Source organism: Parasteatoda tepidariorum, chromosome 1, assembly GCF_043381705.1.
Source record: "Parasteatoda tepidariorum isolate YZ-2023 chromosome 1, CAS_Ptep_4.0, whole genome shotgun sequence".
Classification (NCBI taxonomy): Eukaryota; Metazoa; Arthropoda; class Arachnida; order Araneae; family Theridiidae; genus Parasteatoda; species Parasteatoda tepidariorum.
Genome location: NC_092204.1, coordinates 122,341 through 143,138, shown reverse-complemented (window position 1 = coordinate 143,138; position 20,798 = coordinate 122,341). Strand labels below are relative to the sequence as shown.

Sequence of the window (20,798 nt, the reverse complement as noted above, 5' to 3'; positions counted from 1 at the left end):
ACAAAGACTATATATATATATATATATTCCCGTAATTACTCTTTAGAGAGTGCGAACCAGGTAAAGCGGGTTCTAAAGTGAGTTAAAAAAGAGAATCGATTCACCTTGTTGGCATCTCCTCTCAGGTAAGCAGCAGCAATCCATCCATAGAGAGCTTCCTCTTCTCCACTCATTACTGTCACTACAGTCTTCTTGAATCCTGCTCTCATCAGAAACTCTCTCATCAGGGATGAAACATTAGTTGTCCTTTCAACACAAAGACATCACTTTAAAAACTCTTTTTAATCTTTGCTTCGTTTAAAAATCAATCAATCAATATTTTCAACGATTATTAATTAAAGATATTTTCATGGAAATAGGGTTCAATGCATGTAAGTAGTTATCTGAGTGTTTTTACCAAATGACTTAAATAAGTAATATAATGCACTATTAAATTAATTATCGAACATTGTAATGTATTTTATTCAATTTCTGATCTCAGCTCGCAAATTGTATTTACATTATACAACACTGTAAAGATGTCCATACAAACTAAAACCGATTAGTATTGCGTGCGCAGTATGTTTTTTAAAATTGTCTTATTTATGGGCATTACAGTGAGTTGCACAGACGAGGGCTTAATATGAACTTGCTCCGACTAAAAAAGATGGATCTTCAGGCTATTTACGTTTAAGAAAAATTTTTATGAATCGGGAATCTTTGGACAACAGATCTCCATGAACGCAGTACTTTCATCTGAAAGTTTCTGGAAGAGGTATAGAGATTTGTCTGCACTATAGGATTCAGGTCTAAGGACCTGGCTGGCCACATCATCTCTTGAATATCTTCAAGATATTCATCGACCCGTTCAATCCCTATCACAGATGAAAAATGAATTGTCGACTGAATAATCGTCGAATATAATACTCTAAAAATTTAAACCTCAAAGAATTCAGGATGAGTTCAGGTGAGGGAAAAAGTTCACTCCAAATATCATCCATTTTGGACACATGTGCTATGAATCCACTAATGAGTCTGAACAATGATTCTTAACTTGTATGCATACAGAGATAACCCGCCACCACAAGTTCAACATCGTGAAAAGGAACACTTATTGAACATGAGGTATAAGGAAGGTTTTAGAAACATATGTTCAAAAACGCTGTACGTCTCCACTTGACCTCCTGAATTCCTCGACACAAAGGAATGAGATGACATTCTGAAAATGATATCTGGGATAATATCGGCAAAACTATGCAACTTGTCAACAGAAGCCTAATGAAACTGTATCAATTGAAGATTCATTGTCCCCGAAACATTTGTTAATTTTTTAAACACCACGAGAAATCGTTGTGAAACATACATTGGAATCTGTTATTAAATTCTCTCAATTTTTCTACATCATTTTTAGACTATCTTGTGATTCCGGTTATTCTATCATCATCCTGCTTTGATATATTTTCATATAAAATTTTACTCTATTTTGGTGTTTCATTTCACTGCAGATAGATGTGCCTCATGACGGAAGTACCAAGATTTAATTGGATGGATATGATTTCAGCAATGGAGAGCTCTCGAAATGGCGAATTTTGTTCATCTATTATTTAATCATCTTAGCCGTAATAGATTTATTAATGCTCTAATTTTATTCAATAGAGTATTAGTAATGACCCTAGCTTGTTTGAATACTAGAGTAGTTTTCTTTACCTTTCTAAGAATACACCTTGCCATTTATATACTTGCAAAACTTTCTACAGCAGACACTAAAGGTAGACTCTCTCAAATGAAGTTCCTTTATATAGTAATGCAATAGTATTATTAAAAAGTTGCACAATAATTAAGAATATCTATGACCACAGTTTTGGTATTTCTTTACTGCCTCAAGGATCCAGTTCTAAGACTAATATAGAATTATTATTATAGTTTTCCCTCTTTTTTTTCAATGCGCTTAAGTCCCGCAGTGGACGGATGGTTCAGTCACGGATCGTTGGGCTACCGAACTGGGGGTGGCATGTCCTCGAATCATCCTCAGGGATGCTTCCCAGACCGTCGCCCAGTGCAACGTAAATGAACTACAACAATGCATACGTTTTTCAAGCGTGTCTCGGCTGTTAAAGTAATCTGTCAATTGTTGGTTCCGACTAAACTCATTTGATGTATTCTTATTTTATAGGATTTGATGATGCACTTCGCTCTATTAACCCTTTACTTACTGTCATTCTGGTCCACTTCTGGAACCCGTAAGCCGAAGGTTAATAAGACTGTAGAAGCAGCCTTTGAATATTTTTTGCATGAATTTCAGAATGTCGCTTACCCGCCCTTCATTTGAATCTTCCTGCCTGTTGCAACATGAACAGGAATATCTTGTGCCTCTTCAATCGTGTTGGTAACATTTTTAACACAAACCGTGATCCGTCTCATGTGATTCTCGGGATGACGACTTGACAATCCACCTACACACAAATAATGACTTCAATAAAAAATTTAGGAAGCGGAAATTTAAAACAAAATAAGCTCAATTTTTATTCGTTCATTTTCAAATTTTACCACAATACTGATAACACTCATAGAAATCTGTGTACAATATGTTTTAGAAAAAAAATTAAAAAATTAGATTTTAAACGATAGCCAAAAATATGGCTTTTAAGTGTTGATAATTAAAAAAGTTCCTTGCGAACAAATTTTAATTTTTACTTAAATTTTTACCCAAATAATTCGTTTTTAAGGTATTTAAATAAACTAGTGGGCTGCGCCCCCTGCTCGCTAACGCACGCTCGCCAACCCCCGAAAATTTCTACGCAATGTTATATGGTTTACTTCGCAAACCAGTCTCGCTTCGCTCGCTACTAACTTAGGTACATTGCAAATGCACAAAATTCTAAGAATTCAAAACAATCATTCAAATCCATATAAAACTTTTTTTTCTAAAAAAAATTACATCTTTTTAGTAAATACTGAGTCCTTAAAATAAATTTGAATTCAAATAAATGACATGTAATTCGTTAAATCTATTAGAAATGTGTTATAGTATAAAATCTTAAGATAAAATTTCTAAAACTGATATCTCTTTAAAAAGGTTAAAATTTCGGCTATAATTAAGTCTATTAAAAATTTAAATAAGTGAATTGCAATGGAAAAACCTGCATAAACAAATAAATTCTAGTAAAACAAATAAATTCGTGATATAAATCAAAAATTGTCAAATAAATTCGTAATACATAAATTCGATAAAAAAAAAACGCTTTCGACAAAAAACTAAAATAGAGATCTATCGACAAAGACTTCTGCCTAGCTTATGCTCTCCCTGGTTATTTCAGTTTCCGTTTTTAAAAGTGCTATATGTTGAGCCATCTTAGCTAGATTTGGCATGTGACATTTTTAGCGGCAATCATTGGTCTATTTTCTAGCGTTGCCATTCGGGGAGTTGTAATGAGGCTTTTTTTTATCGCCGTGTAAGAGAAATATATATATAGATTGAAGTGTTTTTGGTAACTGTATGTAAACGTAACGTACCTTGGCATTAAATTTTTATTGTGTCGCAAAAACTATCTTCGGAAAACACTCCTCAATTATATTTTCATGTTTATTAAAAAAATTTCGTGACTCTGTAGAGTGAATCAAATGAATTTAAAATTAAACAAGATACTTCGAAGAGTGTCTGAATTTTTTTAAAAATAACAATAAAACAAAAACTGGTGAGCTAGAAACTTTTTGAAGTTCTAAGACTATCGAAAAATTACACTACAAGAAAAAACAATTTTGTCAACGATGACTACATATTGATGTAGATTGGGCTATTTCAAATCTATAATTAATAATCTTCATAATCTTATAAGTCTGTATAGAAAACTCCGATTTAAGAAAGGGGTTTGTTACATAGTACTTAATAAAATGCGAAATTTTTTTAATATTTCACAAACCAAATAATGGATTTTTCAAGAATTTTTCTCATTCCGAACATCATTTAAAACAAGAAACTGACACGCCTTAAGGAGATTTAAAATAAGAGCATTTAAGGTGCAAAAACATTAAAACATATACTTATAATCATCATAATTTTTTTTTAAAAAATTGATATCGCTCTATACAATTTTGGTGAATTTAGTTATGGTTTAATAATATCGCTTCTTCAATACGAATTCTGTTACCATAATGTTGCAACTTTGTACTCAAAATTGCCGTTCACAGTAAATATATGTATTTGTTTATCTTTTCGGTTGTTATAATTGAAAAATAAAGTTCCTATACCTTTACAAGCTTTGAAAGGCTTCTTAAATTGCAATGAGAAAGAATCGTTAAAACTTGTATATATATTTTTTAACTTTATTCCATAATTTTCTGTCAACCTACCTTCCACCCATAACAGTTCACTTCAACATAAAATAAAATCCATAACTTTGCTAGAGAGGTCGTTACACAACTAAACGTTGTAAAAACGACTCCGACAAAAGGGACACAATTCTTGTACAGATAATTCTTTACTACACCGTTCTTTTACACGTTGTAAAGTATTCTTTTCGTTAATATAAAAATTATAAATTAAAGACATAAGAAAGTTATTTCTATGATAGGATTTATGATATTTCTTAAAGTTTGTAAATCAAATATACATAAGGAATATGATTTCTATCAAGGTTTAACAAAACCAAAGCAGACATAAATTAAATATTATAAAATTATTTAATACAATTGACAGATTTATGAAAACTGTCTTATGAGAACGTAGTTATCTTTATTATAAAACTAAAATCATACACATTATAACCATTTAATTATAATAATATTTCGTGAAATATTCAGCTACTTTATCTGCTCGATAGTAAACAAGAAATATCGATCGTCTGACTCCAAAATGGGCGAAAATAATTCATGAATGGTGTAAACTTTCGCATTTATTGGATTTTACATTTAGTTACTTCCTTTATTGCCTCGATTTGGGACAATGTTTCAGAGCTTTTCAAAAATTTTAGATAGTGTACCGGAGTTCGTTTCGATTAGAGATGAATAAAAGAACGAAAAGACTTCAAAAATTTATGAGCCGAATCTTTCAGAAAATACAGAGATTTCTAGCACCCCATTACAGCTACAATAACAGTGTGGTATACAACAAGACAAAGGATTCACAATCGCAGACGAGAAAATTTCCAACTCAGGCCAGAACACACACTGCGAGCACACTCTTAATTTATCGAAGCTCGGCGAAAAACTTGCGACGTGATTCTAGACAATTCTCGTATAACTCCGTAAATATTGGCTTTATTGCTTTGTAGCTCGAAGTTTCTACAATTATCATTTTATTGCCAAAATGGCTGCCAAGTATCGCCAATTTTACAAAATTATCACCAAGTCGGCAAAACAAAATGTCGCCAATCCAAATTTTCCATAAGAAATGCATTAGGAATTATTTTCTCTCTAAATTACGTTAGAATTACGAGACTTTCTTGAAAATTTTGAAATTAATTTTGGGTCCGTCTCAGATATTTAGCCTCGTAACAAGGAATATTTACAAAATTAAACGCATATATACAAATTCGTAATAATAGATATTGCACCACAGTTTTTACATTGTAGAAAGGATGTTTTTTTTTTTTTTTTTTTTTTNTTTTTTTTTTTTTTTTTTTTTTTTTTTTTTTTTTTTTTTTTTTTTTTTTGAATTAGCATTCTGTGTTAAAATATATTGGGAAAAATACCCGGTAACTCTAGCTTCAGGTTACAAGTGAGTTTTTCTGCGAAAAGCTTGACTTTTTAATACCTTCATACAAGATTGCTTCTGCCCGGGGTATACAAAGAGATCTTATTGGAACCTATTTGTGGAAATAGACAAATAGAATACTTCTATCGATTTATTACTCAAAAATCTGCAGTTAATTTTGGTAAAGCAATGTTATGTTACACTGTCAATTGCGTGACAAAACAAATTATAGTTCATTTTTAAAAAAATACAAGGTGGAAAAATAACTTCTCAATTTGTGGTTTTACTGCAACTTTTTGATATCTCTATCTTGAACAGTAGATGAGTTTGAAGGAACTGCGCAGAGGACATACTTTAATGCTAACAGGAATTTCCTTTTTTTATCACTTTAACCTTTAGATGTCTGGATGATCACGGTTCTCATACCAATATACTCGCATTTTATTTAAAAAATAACATATAGTGGTGGTTACATATTTATTACATGATCTAGCTCAGTTTAATTTGGCCATAACTTAAACATGTCACTGCATTACTATTAGGTCTATTCTATTCTTTTAAATGTTATATATATATATATCGTGGGGGTCGTAAACCAACTTTATTACATCAAAAATGAAATAGTGACATTTGGTAATACTTAAAATTGAAAAAAAATCTTTCTGTCTCTACAAGGGAAGAAGTTAGAAATTATGCATTCATTAAACTTTAAAATGATGTCTAGAATTATTTACTCAAGTTTGCATTTTTAGACAGGTTCGATCTTGCTTCTTTTATGACTAATAGATAATATAATATGTGTGGAGACATGACACTTGTCTGGACACTTTTTAAGTATAATTTTTCTTTTGTCTTCATTCAAGTGAGACGTGATTGAGTTGTAAATAAATTATAGTGTTCTCTCAAATGAAAAAAAAAATGATCTCTAACTTAACGTGATCAAAACTTGAGTGAAATTCCAAATGTAGATGAATTACTTATAAGACATCACGATGTTAACTGAAAAACAATCAACTGAACTTGAAAAAAATGTGTATTAATAGACCTTTGTATGCACAATGTAAAAAATAAACGAGAATGCTGGTGACGCATCGTTATTTGCATATCATTATTATATCCAAATATATCATTATGTTATTATAACAAGAGACAAATATTATGTATCATTTCTCTCTTCTTATAAAGTCGGTTAAAGATAGCAACGTTGTTGAAAAGTGAGAGAACTAAAAAAAAAATGTATTTAACTTACTTATTAAATAAAAGTGAAATTTGACGTGCTTTTATTTATAAACTTGTCGCGGGTGTAAATCAAATTTGTACAAAAGTTATTGCAATTTCATAGTTATTGTTGTTTTAAATATTGTCAAAACGAATAAATATAACAATAAATTAATAAAAAATTTAAAAAAAAAAGAATGAGCATTGTTTAGTTCTGAAATAAACTTATATAAAATGCTCTGAAAAAAAAAATCGATTGCGTCAATTCGATTCTTTAAGTTGCAACCTATATTTTATGTTTTACTTTTCTTGCAAAATCATAGTTAAGTTTATTTTTAATTTTTTTTTCCTATTGAAATTTATTGTCTTTAAGGGAAACCAATATTTTCAGTAAATTTGGTAATTCGGCCATTCTTTAAGAAAAAGAAGACCTCCACACATGTGAGCTATGACGTCAGCTAATATTTATCAGCAAAATGGCGCATCAAAGTGGAGCTATAATTTTCTCTACGCAAGTTAGGATGTTAATGAAGGACGAGTTAATTAAATACAGATTCGTATCTCACATCAAATCAGTTGAAATATAACTCGTCTACTTTTTTACTTAACTTAGATTTATTATATGTATTTCATTGTAACCGTGATATATTTTTGTTTCGAGTACCTGGCAACTTCAAAGCGTAATTAGTTGGTTTATGCTCCATATGGCTTTGTGTTAAATCTCTGTGTAAATATATAGTGAAGGAATTGAAATCTTTGTGAAAGAATATAGAATGTGTCACTTAAGAGAATTGATACTGGACGGGCATGGCTTACTCGAAATGGAATGGAAAGAACAGTTGCTGAAGTAAACAAATACTATGTTTCAACAACCCATCAAGATACTGTCACTTACGGGTATCCCATTCTCGTATAACTAGAATGAAAAACTTTTACGATTCCGGCTGTAAAAAAACCTATTACTGCAGTATTTAATATTAATATAGTTGGTATCTATTAGTTCTATCTATTGGTATATCAATTTGGTATCTATTTGGTATATCGAAACAAGCATATGAGGGACAGCATAAGTAATATATTTAAGGCTATGCTAATAAGTCGCAAAACTGTTATCAATGATGCTTCGGATATAAGTACTTATCGAAATAAAAGAATAAACTATGTACTAAAAGCCGAAATGAATGGAGAAAATTTAATTATTTGTTATGGAGAAACGTCAAAGTTGACGCCAAACGATGCTTAATTTTGGTTACTGGCATTATAAATCTCTCTTTTTAAAATGAAATTCTCCATACATTTACTCAATCAACCTGGCCAAAATATTAGATGTGAAATCTTAATAATCAGGTGATACTATACAGCTTCATTGTCGACTCTTTGCCCTTTTTTACTTTCGTGTAACAATGGGTTAAATGAGACCATATCTATATTATATAAAACGCTAATACGTACGTATGTATCAATAAAACCGATGATATTTCTTTTCTCGCGCTGGCAACAGTTTTCATTTTTAATTGATTGGATTCGGCGCGCAAGAGCACGTAGTGAGCATCATATGGCTAATCGGGGGAATTCTCACCGAATTATCAAAAAAATTCTCACAAAATAATCTTCATCGAAGCCGATGCTTTACATCCGGCTTTCAGTACTATTTCATATTGTTTTACAACATATGGTTTGAGCCCTCTGGTGGGAAAGACTTTAAAACTAAACTTACAACAGTTACTTTTCTCAACAACTGAAATTTAGAATAGTGTGATTAAGAAAAATATGTGAACTGTTTGTAATTTCAAATTAATATTGAAATGCACAGGTTTAGAATTTTCTACAGTGAAAAGTTTTCGGAACTTCAGTGTTCAAAAAAGTATACAAAAGCTAGACGTTAAGACTTGTGTTAATAAACTACGTTAGTTTACTTGTGTTAATAAATATATATCTATGTTTTTCCAGATCGTTTATTTTGTTAAGAAATCTCTTACAGAACCTTTTGCGTCAAAAGAACCTAGGAAAGGGGTAAGTACCCTTTACATATCATTTCAAACTCTATTGTTTACATCGAAAGCAAAATTATTGGCACCCAGAACAGGGACGCCGGGTCACTAAAACTGTATAAGATTTAAAATAATCGAAACTATTAATAAACGAAATAGAGGTAGCGTTGAATACGAAACCCATTAATTACGATGAATTAGATATTTTGATGTCACTTTTAAGTGATAAATTCCGAAAATTAGAAGTGGCCGATAACCAAATGATAAACATTCTCTCAAAAGATACACAAATATCTCAAAATGATTCTGAATATGAAAAAATAGCTTCGTACGCAGACAAATACGTTATGCTCAAAACGAAAGTGGAGCGTTTAAGTAAATCGCTTAGTCAGTAACCGCTTATAAAGAATAATGATTCCTTTTTTGAATCGGTAAATAAAAAGACTCTTAGATGAAAGTATGATGATTGCCCAAGTATGATGGTTCAATTAAAGGGTGGATTGGATTTTGGAGTTAGTTTAAAAAAATTAATGATGACCCAGATTTATCGGCAGAAGACAAATTTGTTTATTTAATTCAGAGCACTGCGGAAAAATCACGTGCTCGTGACCTTGTGGAAAGTTTTCTCCCTACCGCTTCGAATTATCCTCTTGTAATCGAAGGCTTAAAAGCGCGTTTTGTGAAAGATAAACTTCTTATTGAAGTATACGTAAGAGAATTGCTGAGTTTAGTTGTAAATCATAATAAATGCAATTTGGTTAAACTTTATGATAAAATCGAAGCGTACCCACTGGTAGAAAGCTGTTTGTCAGATGATATTTTGAAAATATGGGATCGCCATATTAGTTCTCTTTTAGTAAAAAAAAAAAAAAAAATAAGGAAGAGGGGGAAATAAATAAATTAACTCTTCTCTTGGAATTTTTGAAATCAGAAGTAGAAGGAGAACAAAGATTAGCCATTGCTGAAAATACATTTGATTATGATAGAGAAACACATAAGAAATATTATAAGCGTAATTTTAATGAAAACAAATATGATATTCCTACTGCTTCAGGACTGTTAAATGCAAATGATAATTTTGAAAGAGAGTGTATTTTTTGTGCTAAAAAACATTATTCTTCAGATTGCAATAAAGCAAAAAATATGAGTTTAGATGAAAGACGAGAGCTAGTTAAGAAATCTGGTTGCTGGTTTCAAATGTTTAAAAAAGGGTCATGCTTCTAAAGAGTGTTATTGTGAAATAAAGTGTTTCTGTTGCTGTAAATTTCATTGTCCAAATTTGTCCAATGAATCCGAAATAGCAGATACCCCTAAACCTGATGAATATTCGAAAGATCAAACACTTACAATTCAGTCGAATAAAAATAGTGTATTGTTACAAACTTTACAGGTATATCTTAGAGCTAAAAATACTAGACATCTTATACGGGCCCTGATTGATACAGGTAGCCAGCATTCCTATATTAGTGCAAAGACTGTAAAATTGATGAACTATGAGAGTTTAGGAGAAGTTCCTATAATACATAGCTTATTCGGTGGCCTTGAATCTCCGCAGCAAACGCATCGCTGTTTTAGAGTATATTTAACTAGTTTGGATGAAGCTTACAATTGTAATTTCGAAGTATTAGAACAAGAAAAGATATGCGGTGACATAAGGAAAACTCCTGGATGCTTATCAAGACGTCTTGTTGGCCTGGTTGAATGAAGGAATTATTGAAGAAGTGAATACGGATAATGAGGTTCTACCTGGACATTTTCTTCTCCACAGAGCTGTAAGTAAAAATTCATCAACGACAAAAAAAAGACCCGTTTTCGATGCTTCAGCACGAACGAAGAATTCAACCTCTTGAAGGACACTGCTTTATTGTTACGGGACACTTTTTATGTTGATAATTGTCTCGCCATTTTCGACACGATTGAAGACAGGGAAACTTTTGTGGAACAATCGAAAGAATTATTATTGTCTGGAAAATTTGATTTGAAAGGATGGCGAAGAAATTATACTATCTTAGAGAATGACCCTTTTCCAACTATAATCACTGAAGAGACAGAGAAGCTGGACAAAGGAAAACTAATTTCGACTTTCCTGGGATTTATCAAAAGATGTATTGTACTGCAATTCAAATTATAACGTAACTAAAGATCCTTTTCCAGTAACAAAAAGGAAAATTCTGGCTGTTGCTCAACAAATTTATGATCCTCTAGGCATGGTTTGTCCTTTTACATTGTTGCCAAAATCACTTCTCCAAGATTGCTGGAAACAAAAGATTCCACGGGATAAAGAACTACCTGCAGATATCGCAAAGAAATTTCTGAATTGGCAAAATCAAATTGTACTTTTGAAAGACATTTTTATTTCTAGATGGTTGATGAAAACAACTTTTCCCCTTGAAACACTGTAGCCTGCATGTGTTTGCTGATGCCGGTCAATATGCCTATGCTGTTTGTATTTTTATTCGACTAGAAACCAAAGAATCCGTGTCCTGCGAATTAGTCAGAGCTGAGAACAGAGTATCACCATTGAAGGCAATAACGATCCCAAGACTTGAGCTTTTAGCGTGTTTAATTGCTGCTCGCCTAGCTGAGAATGTTAAAAAAGACAGAATAGAACCAGATATTGAAACATACTATTGGACTGATTCCACAAATGCTCTTGGGTGGAAAAAAAGAGAAGATTATTGGGCTACTTTTGTCGCCAATCGAGTATATGAAATTCGAACTGTATCCCATCCTAAAGATTGGCATCACATACCTGGAAAATATAATCCTGCAGATATACCGTCTCGTTGTAATACCATCAAACAACTAATTGAATCAAGATGGTTACAGGGCCCAGAATGGCTAAAGTATCCGAAGAAAATATGGCCTAAATTAGTTCAAATTGAGATGGACGAGGAAATTTTAAGTCAAGAGAAGAAGAAAACTGCTATTGTAAATACAGAGAAGATACCATGGTATCAAAACAAGTTTTCTTCATACCCTAAGTTTGTAAGAACAATCTCTTGGGTGATGCGTTTCCTTTTTAATGTTAGGAAGCCGAGGATAGAAAGGTGCACTCGCCGTTGAAGGAATAGAGAGAGGTGAAGTAATTTTATTGAACAATTAGAAGCTTTTAGAGCCGTTTCGAATCCTATTTTGAAATCATTACGACCACAATTGGATGAATCTGGTGTAATTCGAGTGACCACCCGTTAGACTCAACGAGAAGACACCGATGATTTTAAACGACCCATTGTGCTTCCGGTAAGCATCCTGTTGTTGATTTGCTGATACTTGAACATCATCGTAAGAAGTTGAGTCATGCTGGAGTTCAAATCTTAATGACTCTATTAAGAGAAAAATTCTGGATAATAAAATGTACAGGAACTATTCGTCGAGTCATTAGGGGATGTATAAATTGCCAACGATTTAAAGTCCAGAATGCAGAGGTATTGCCAGCTCCTTTACCTGAGAAACGAGTGAAAAGCGCTGCTGCTTTTGAAATAACGGGTATAGATTTAGGAGGACCATTGTATTTAAGTAATGGAGAAAAAATCTGGTTTGTCTTATTTACGTGTGTAATAATCAGAGCAGTACACATTGAACTTGTTCCATTACTGAGCACTGAAACCTTCTTACTAGCTTTCCGAAGGTTCGTTTCCAGAAGAGGAAGACCCTCTCCTCTCTACTCTGACAACGGCAAAAACTTTATAGCAGCTTATAATGTTTTCCAATCCATCGACTGGCAAAAACTCGAAGAAATAGCTTCAATACAAAGAATTAAGTGGACGTTCATCCCTCCTACGGCCCCGTGGTGGGGCGGATGGAGGGAGCGTCTTATTGGAATGACCAAATGAATATTGCGAAGAGTATTGGGACGAGCTCGGCTAAATTTTGATGAACTGTATACCATTTTGGGCGAAGCTGAGAGCATTATAAATAATCGACCTCTAACTTATCTTTCCGAAGATGTCGACGACTTACATCCTTTAATTCCATCTTTATTTCTGAAAGAAATCCGATTTGGAAGTTTACCTGAACTAGACGTATATGATTCGGCACATCTGAATAAAAGCTTCCACTCTCGCCAGAAATTAAAAGAAGATATAATGAAAAGATTCCATATTGAGTACTTGGGTCAATTGAAAAATCATTCAAAAAACAAACTCCCCACCACCCTTAAAGTTGTTCTTGTAGGAAATGACAATGCTAAAAGATTAGACTGGCCTATGGCTAAAATATTGAAACATTATCCTGGAGTTGATAGAAACTCTAGTGTTGCACGAATAAAAACTATGAATGGAGAAGTTGTTCGACCATACCAAAGACTTCATCCATTGGAAGTAGAAGGTGAAGAGAGATTCTCCTTGATTGAAGAGTCAGCATCAATGGAGATTTCGAATGCGAACTGTCAAGAACAAGAAGACGGATGTGGCCGGGTAGTAAAACCTGTTCAGAGACTTGAACTGTGACTTTATACACTAATGTGACTTTGATTGCGTACTTTCCTTTATATTTTTTTCAAGTACGCAAGGTGGGAGCAATGTCGGAAATGCAACCGCCAAAAACGGAACTCTCCTAACGCATGCGCGTTAGGAGTTCTTGTCTTTATACAATTAAGAAAAAAAAGGCAGCATGTCAGTTGTCATCCAGTGGCATATCTTTTTATCTGTAATTTACTTGTATATCTATGTAATTTACTTACTATATCTATGTTCTTCCAGATCGTTTATTTTGTTAAGAAATCTTTTACAGAACCTTTTGCGTCAAAAGAACCTAAGAAAGGGGTAAGTACCCTTTCCATTTCAAACTCTATTGTTTACATCGAAAGCAAAAGCCAGGGACTGTAGTGCAATAACAGTTATTGCGTTGAATGAAAAGATATTTACAAAGGAGAGAAAAGTGCGATTCCTTTTTATTTTATTTTCTGATCAGATTTTCAAATGACGTATTGCAAAAAAATAATTTTTTTTTTTGAAAATCGACTTACCTTTGTTGTTTTTGATGCAGCATTCCAGTTCTTCCCTGACACAGGATGCACTTCCTCGAGATTTATCCCAAGAATACAGGACTGCACATGTATTCAACTCCCCGTCATCTACCACCACTCCAAACTATAATTTATATATATATATATATATATATATANTCATATACGTCACCAATTTGTTTGTATATATATATGTAATACAAAAATTATAAATACTTTTGTATTACTAACAACATTAAAACACTTGCGTTTTCATAAAATGTCTTTGGTAAAGAATAGATGTAGAAATTCTATTTTGGGACTTCAAGGCTGAATACATACCATTGAATAATAATTAGTTTTATATTTCAAAGGAGGAGTTATTTTTAGAATCTTGTCCCTCTTTTACTTCCATATTAGGAAGCATTAAATGATTTTCATTAATGCGTAAGGTTACAAGACTGAGCCTTTCTACTCAATTTCTATTTGTATTTAATGCGAGACCGATGGTTTTCGCATGTCTCTTACTGAATAACGTGTTCCATAAACGATCTGCCGGAACCATCCGTTGTTTTGTTCACACGCCCTCCCTAGTGGAGTGGGGATGTGAACTGTTATAACCACCAACCTACCTTTAAATAAACCCTTTGAGAATTTATTATGGCTTATGAAAGTATATATGATAGTTAATTTCTCTTTACTTTGTTAATTGGTTACAACTCAATTTGGGACAGAATAAAATCTATTAGTTATGTTTTTGTTTACAAGTAAAAGAAAATTGTGGCTTCATTATTGAGATCACAGATTACTCATTGGTTAAATGTTTTTCTCTCTTCCAAACCTTTCATATAGAAATACGTGAACACATGAATAGACTTTCATGAACGCCACATCATTTTAAGTCATGAGTTGCAAAATCTGCATCCATTGTATTATTTTATTTTATAACCACCACAACGGCTGTGCTCTTGTCATCCGATAGTCTGAATTTTTTTTTTCATATCATAATGTATTTTCAAATATTTATTGAATATTTAACCTCCGGCCATTATTAATGATTTCATCATAAAGAACATAAATACATAAAATTAACATATTGGAAAAGTCTTAAAAATGCACTTGGGGAAAATAAAAATAATAATAAACAAGAATTCTAAAAAAAATTATCAGACAGCAACGGTTGCTATAGCAACGCATGCATTGACGACGCATGCGCACTGTTTACTATGACTCTTGAACACAGTTGAAAAGTGTGATGACGTCCAAATAGGGTGCGCATGTCATCAAACCCAAAACAACACCCATTTTGCCAATGGGTTTAAAAAAAACTGTTAAATGGAGCTACATTTGTTCTAAGTGACCTTAGTGAAAATTATTATAATCAGTTGACGTTAAATTTCACAGATGTTGCTTTTATTGCTTACAATAGTAGAATGTAATGAGAAAAAAAAATATTTATGAAGCACTTTTGCCGCTATTATTGAGATACTTTTGAAGCAATAATAAAATTTAAAGAAAATTGCTCGTTCCAATACACTTACGATAATCATTTTTCGTTTGGCAATTCTCATTAATATATTATGAAAAATAAACGTATCAAAATAATACACTCAACCAAATGTACTCTTATATATGTAGAAAGTATTTTAAAAGTAAATTTGATGTTGATTACTATTGTACCCATACTGTACATTTTTTTTGATAGATTTTCCAAAGTTTCTCGATATTGAATACCATTGTCTCGAGCAATAGCCAGATGACGCAGTTCATCTTTATTTTTATGGGATGTTTAATATAATAATCAACCGAGAAGTGTAACACAAAATAATAAATAATTTTTGGAATTATTTTTTAGATCCGTTTTACAGTTTTGTTGTGTTGTTCTGATGTTGTAATATTAAGATGAAATCTTTTCATTGTAAAGAAAGAAATTGCCATAATTGTATTTTATGCTGTTACGATACCATCTCAGACAAATAAAGAAATAACCAGACACATGAGCATTCAATGACTTTTTTCAGAATCCAATTTTTGAAAAAAGGAAATTATTTCTAATTCATGGTATATTATTCCTAATGTATGGTAAAAAAGATTATTATCTTCACATAAAAATAGTATCATTACTGAATATCATTAATTTAAAGAAAGCTTTTAGAAATTAGGTTTAAGTAGGTTCTGTGAGGTTTTATCAAACGAAAGCTCCTTCATTGTGTTTTGCATTCAATTCCTAAAATGTCTTAAATATTGTGAAAGAAATTCTTCTTACTTTTCGAGATGCATTTTGGGGAGAGTCACACCTAAGATTTTTACTCCGTCCGAACAGAGTCTGAAAAAGAAATTCAATTATTAGATTTATCCCGCTCATCCAGAAAAATGGTCAGGAGTGCACGAAGTTGTTATTATTATTTTTTTTTATAACCTTCGTTGAATAGACCCAATTTAGGGTTTACGGCTACCATGTTGAACCCCATCCAAAAGACAAGGGAACTCCTGGATCCAGTATTAAAGGAAATTCGCGGAGGACTTTTTTGATGGAACTAACAGCATTTGCGTTACATGGAGAGGAAGACCACGAGAACCTCCCACGGTTAGCCTGACGGTAAGAGGACTCACAATCCGTCTACAAATGAGGATATTTTATGTCAGCATTGTGGTCTGTTCGAGCCGGATTCGTATCGACCCACCATCGCTGGATTCGAACCCGGTTCACCTCATTGGATGGCGAACGCTCTATCCCCTGAGACATCAACTCGAAGTTATTGAATAATTTTTTAAATTGTCTTTTTAAATGTAATTCTGATACAAATGATTTTAAAAATGAAATAAATAGTTCTTTAAAGCTTTACAATTTTAACAAGCCTTACCCATTCAATATGAAAGCCTTTTTAAATGTTTTACAAGAAACCCGAATTTATTCGAGATTTAATAAAATAAGGAATTTCCTTTTGAGAAGACGAAAATATAGACACTTTCATTCTATTTCCCTAATTCCTCGTAAAAAAAATTGTTACAAAGAAACACAATCTCCGTAAATATATATAACACATATTAAAACCTTTGTGCGTCTGTATTGTGGCGTAAACGGTAGATTCTAAGAATACGAAATTGAATATGAAGCTGAGTATATTTGTAAATTTATTACGAAGCCCGATTTCGGATTTTTGATCTGATTTTTAAATTTAGAGACATTTAAGGAATGGAATTTTCTCATTGACTTAGCGGAAGCAATTGTTTTAATGTGAACTATATTTTATTTATTTTATTGAGATTACATACATTTGCTGACTTGTGTGCTCAATATAGGCTTATAAGTCATTGTCAAGTAGAAAATACAGATGGAACAATTCAGAGAAAGACATCACAAAGAATACATCCAGGGTTACAGCGGGATTCGAACCCGCTACCTGATGTGAACTATAAGCGACTCAGTTTTGTCAAATATTTTTAAAATAACATCAGTGGTGTTTTTTAGCTTATAGCTCTAATTCAAATTGTCTATTGCGCTCCTCTAATATTTAACCTGGTATAATGAATAAAAATTATCTGAATTATCAACGTGATAGTGGTAGCATAAGCGGACCTGTTGGCCAGATAATTAATCTTTAAGGTTATCTGAAACCACTTGTTTATTTGTTTATAGTTATGCTTTTAAAAAGTGTTTTCATAAAACTAAATAGTTTTAAATTAACGGTAATAAAAAAGTAAGTTCTAAACTAAATGAAGAAGTTAAGGGAAAAATAGAGTTAATTCGTTGAAGAGAAACGGAATAAAACGCCGATATTATTATTGATGTGAATGATTATTTAATTTAGTAATAATTACAAATTGAAGTAAAAATTTAGCTATGAACAAAAAAGAAAAAATGAATAGAAAAATGTACTTATTTGTTACGGGATACCGTAAAAAATAGCCATGCTATTATTAACACTAATGATGTCTAATTTTGGTAATCGGCACTACTGGCATCACGGTAATGGGTGCAATTTTAATAGATACCAATTATACTCTTATATAGATACAACTCATTTTAGAGTAAATTTGGTGCCGATTACTTTTTCACCAGTACAGTACATTTTTATGACAAATTTCTTATGACCCCTCGAAGATATAAGTACGGGAGAAAGTAGTTCGGCTGTAGTAAATTTTAAACTTCATGAGTTGCCTTGAGCAACAGCGTTGTGTCACATGATGCGGAATACAGTTCATCTTTATTTTCATGAGATGAAATGTTAAAAATATGATTTTGCTTCATCAAATAACGCAAAGCAACCGAGTAACAAATAATATTAAATAAAAAAAAAACACAACATTGGAATCATTTTAGCTTCACTGTTTTTTTTTTTTTTTTAATGGCGGGCACTTGGGGTTTGTCCCATTAGCCACAGGAATGCCAGAACTGCTACTCTCTTCTCATTACCCAGTGGGCACCTGTGGCGGTGGAGCAGCGTCGCCCACGTCACGCAACCACAAACCCGTTTATAGGGCGGGTCACAGTCACACAAAGGAGAAAGGACAGAGAAAGAAAGAAAGAAAGATCCATGCCCTGAGCAGGATTCGAACCCGCGGCCAATGGCTCCGCAGTCAGGCACGCTAACCACTCGGGTGGCACTTCATTATCTGTACCAGTATTTGTCTGTTGTTCAGTACTGATGAATGGGTGCGTTGTTTGAAGTGGATCGTATTGAAGTTACTTATTTTTTATAAAACTAATATTTCATTTACTCGTAAAAATTCCGCAATTCAAAAAAGTAAATAAATAATACTGAGATTTTCGATTAAGCACTTCAACAGCACAATTATTGTGTGGCTTTGAGGAGAACTTCTCCAGACTAAAAGTAATAGGCAAGGGAGGAGCTGCAATGGAGATTGGTTCACTCACGCTGACCCATACCAAGATCAAATCAAAACTATTAACCCACCCCCCGGTTCTGGGGTCGTTTCATCGAAAATACCGGCATCCCAATTTTTTGAAAAGAACACCTGGGGCATGTTTCCTCACAACGAAAAGAACTAAAGGGGTTATCTTTGGCATGATAATATGTAGTCAAAAATCTCGCCAATATTATTAATGATAAATCGTGCCTCTTTCATAAGGATTCGCTGCGCATGCTCCATAAATCGAAAATTGAAACAAGAACTAGATCGCTATTGTAGTGACTGATATCGATGTCTATGTTAACTTGTTTGAGAAAAGTCGTTCGTAAGTTACTAACAACGTATGCACATTATTATGTGTCTTAATATATATGGCAAATCCATTATTGTCAATTGTCGATTCTCGTCGCTCGATTTCTCAGTAAAGAAATTTTATTCTCTTAAAGAGAAGATGGTGGGCCTTAATTTTTGGAAAAGAAATTTTTAATTAAATGAGGAGAATTTGAGACACTTCCTTCTGGAGTTGTTACCAACATCGGAAGTTCAATAGCGAGTGACATTGGAAAATAATGTTTTTAAGGGTTCGTCAACCATGAATAAGCGAAGGGAAATCACTTGAACAAAAATTCACGGAAAAGTTCAGTAAATCTTTATTTTATATTTTAAAATGAAAATTAATCTAAAATCAGACGCAGCAAAATTTTCAGGAACACAATTTTCAGGAAACATTAAATAAAAAACGCATACAAATTTCTATGTAATTATGAATAATTTTCATACGTAATTTCAATAATTTCTCAAAACTGCTATTTTTTATTTTTTAGTGTTAAAGCAACTATTTTAGATAGTTTAATGCCGTTGGTGTTATTTTTACATTTTGTCCTTTTTGTTATTTTTATAGAAATAAGTAAGTTTTTTCGTGCCCTTGAAAAACTCCTTTATTAAAAATTAAATTAAAATACAAAAATAATATTTTTTTTGTTCAATTTAATAATGATTGAAAAAATTGAATTGTAAAGTGTCAAGTGTTTTAAGTAAAATAAGGTAATCCCGGAAAATTATTTTTTATAGATCATATAACTGAATTTTTTATGAAAAAAATATTTAAAACTCACATTTTTTATTTCTTGGGCATTATTCTGCCTATTATGCTCATATTTTGCTATCAAAAATTGCTTAGAATGTCGCCATGTCAACGTTTTGAATCAAACGATTAAAATTGAGATTTATGTCACTTAATCGGTTTAAAAAAATCATTGATTCAAATCAGAGTGGAAAAGAAAGAAACTATAAGTTTGAGTACTGAGAGCAAAAATAATAATTTTCAAAGTAATTAAATAATTTAAAAGTTTTTATCGAAGCATTGTTAAACATTCTGATTAATAACTTCAAAAAATTAATAGCTGAATGAATTTCAAAAAAGTCAGATTCAGTATACTCTCAATATTTCAAATTTAGATATCTAGAAAACATTGTTATGTCAAAAAAATGTTTTTCCCTTTGGAATTATATATCTGAAGGATTTCTTCTCAAAACTTTACTATATCGAGTTTTTTTTCGAAATAGAAAATGTATTTTTTTGGAAAATTCACAATGTAAGTTCATTGTAAACCGATTCTTTTTTATTTAATGCCTAATTGTTCCTGTCTTACTTTCAAAAATAAAATTATCATTGCTGTATTTATACTTATCAACTATCATTACATACATATTTAAAAGTAGTTATTCTTATGTTTCATGATTCTACTTTTCAGAATAATATTTTAAAATAACTATATTTTTTTTACTCATTAGAAAATATTTAGTTCTGAACTTGTTAACTCAAAAACTCGCTTTCTCGAATTTTTTTAGCGACCCTTCAACTGAAAGTCATCAAGGATATATTGCATTTAAAATGTGATTTCTTAGGAATTAGTCGACCGATTTTGTACAATTTTTTTATTTCGCCGTGTAAAATTAAATTCTTCAAACTGATGCAAAAAATTGTATACCTAATAATTCGAAATTTTTCGATCATTATTAAATTAAATAAAAAATAATATTTAATTGAAGTTATTTACCCTTGATCAGCGTATTATCTTGTTTTTAGGATATA

At 32.0% G+C, this 20,798-nt stretch overlaps 1 protein-coding gene across 1 annotated transcript in view; it reads right to left on the bottom strand.

Moving 5' to 3' along the window:
* Positions 1 to 20,798, bottom strand: part of LOC107453634 (ectonucleoside triphosphate diphosphohydrolase 1) — a gene marked incomplete in the record, with an annotated part of 39,401 nt that overhangs the window by 10,395 nt on the left and 8,208 nt on the right. The window contains 4 exon segments of the mRNA XM_043049261.2: positions 105 to 246; positions 2,294 to 2,432; positions 13,850 to 13,973; positions 16,095 to 16,154. Of these exon segments, the coding sequence (XP_042905195.2) occupies positions 105 to 246; positions 2,294 to 2,432; positions 13,850 to 13,973; positions 16,095 to 16,154 (465 nt within the window).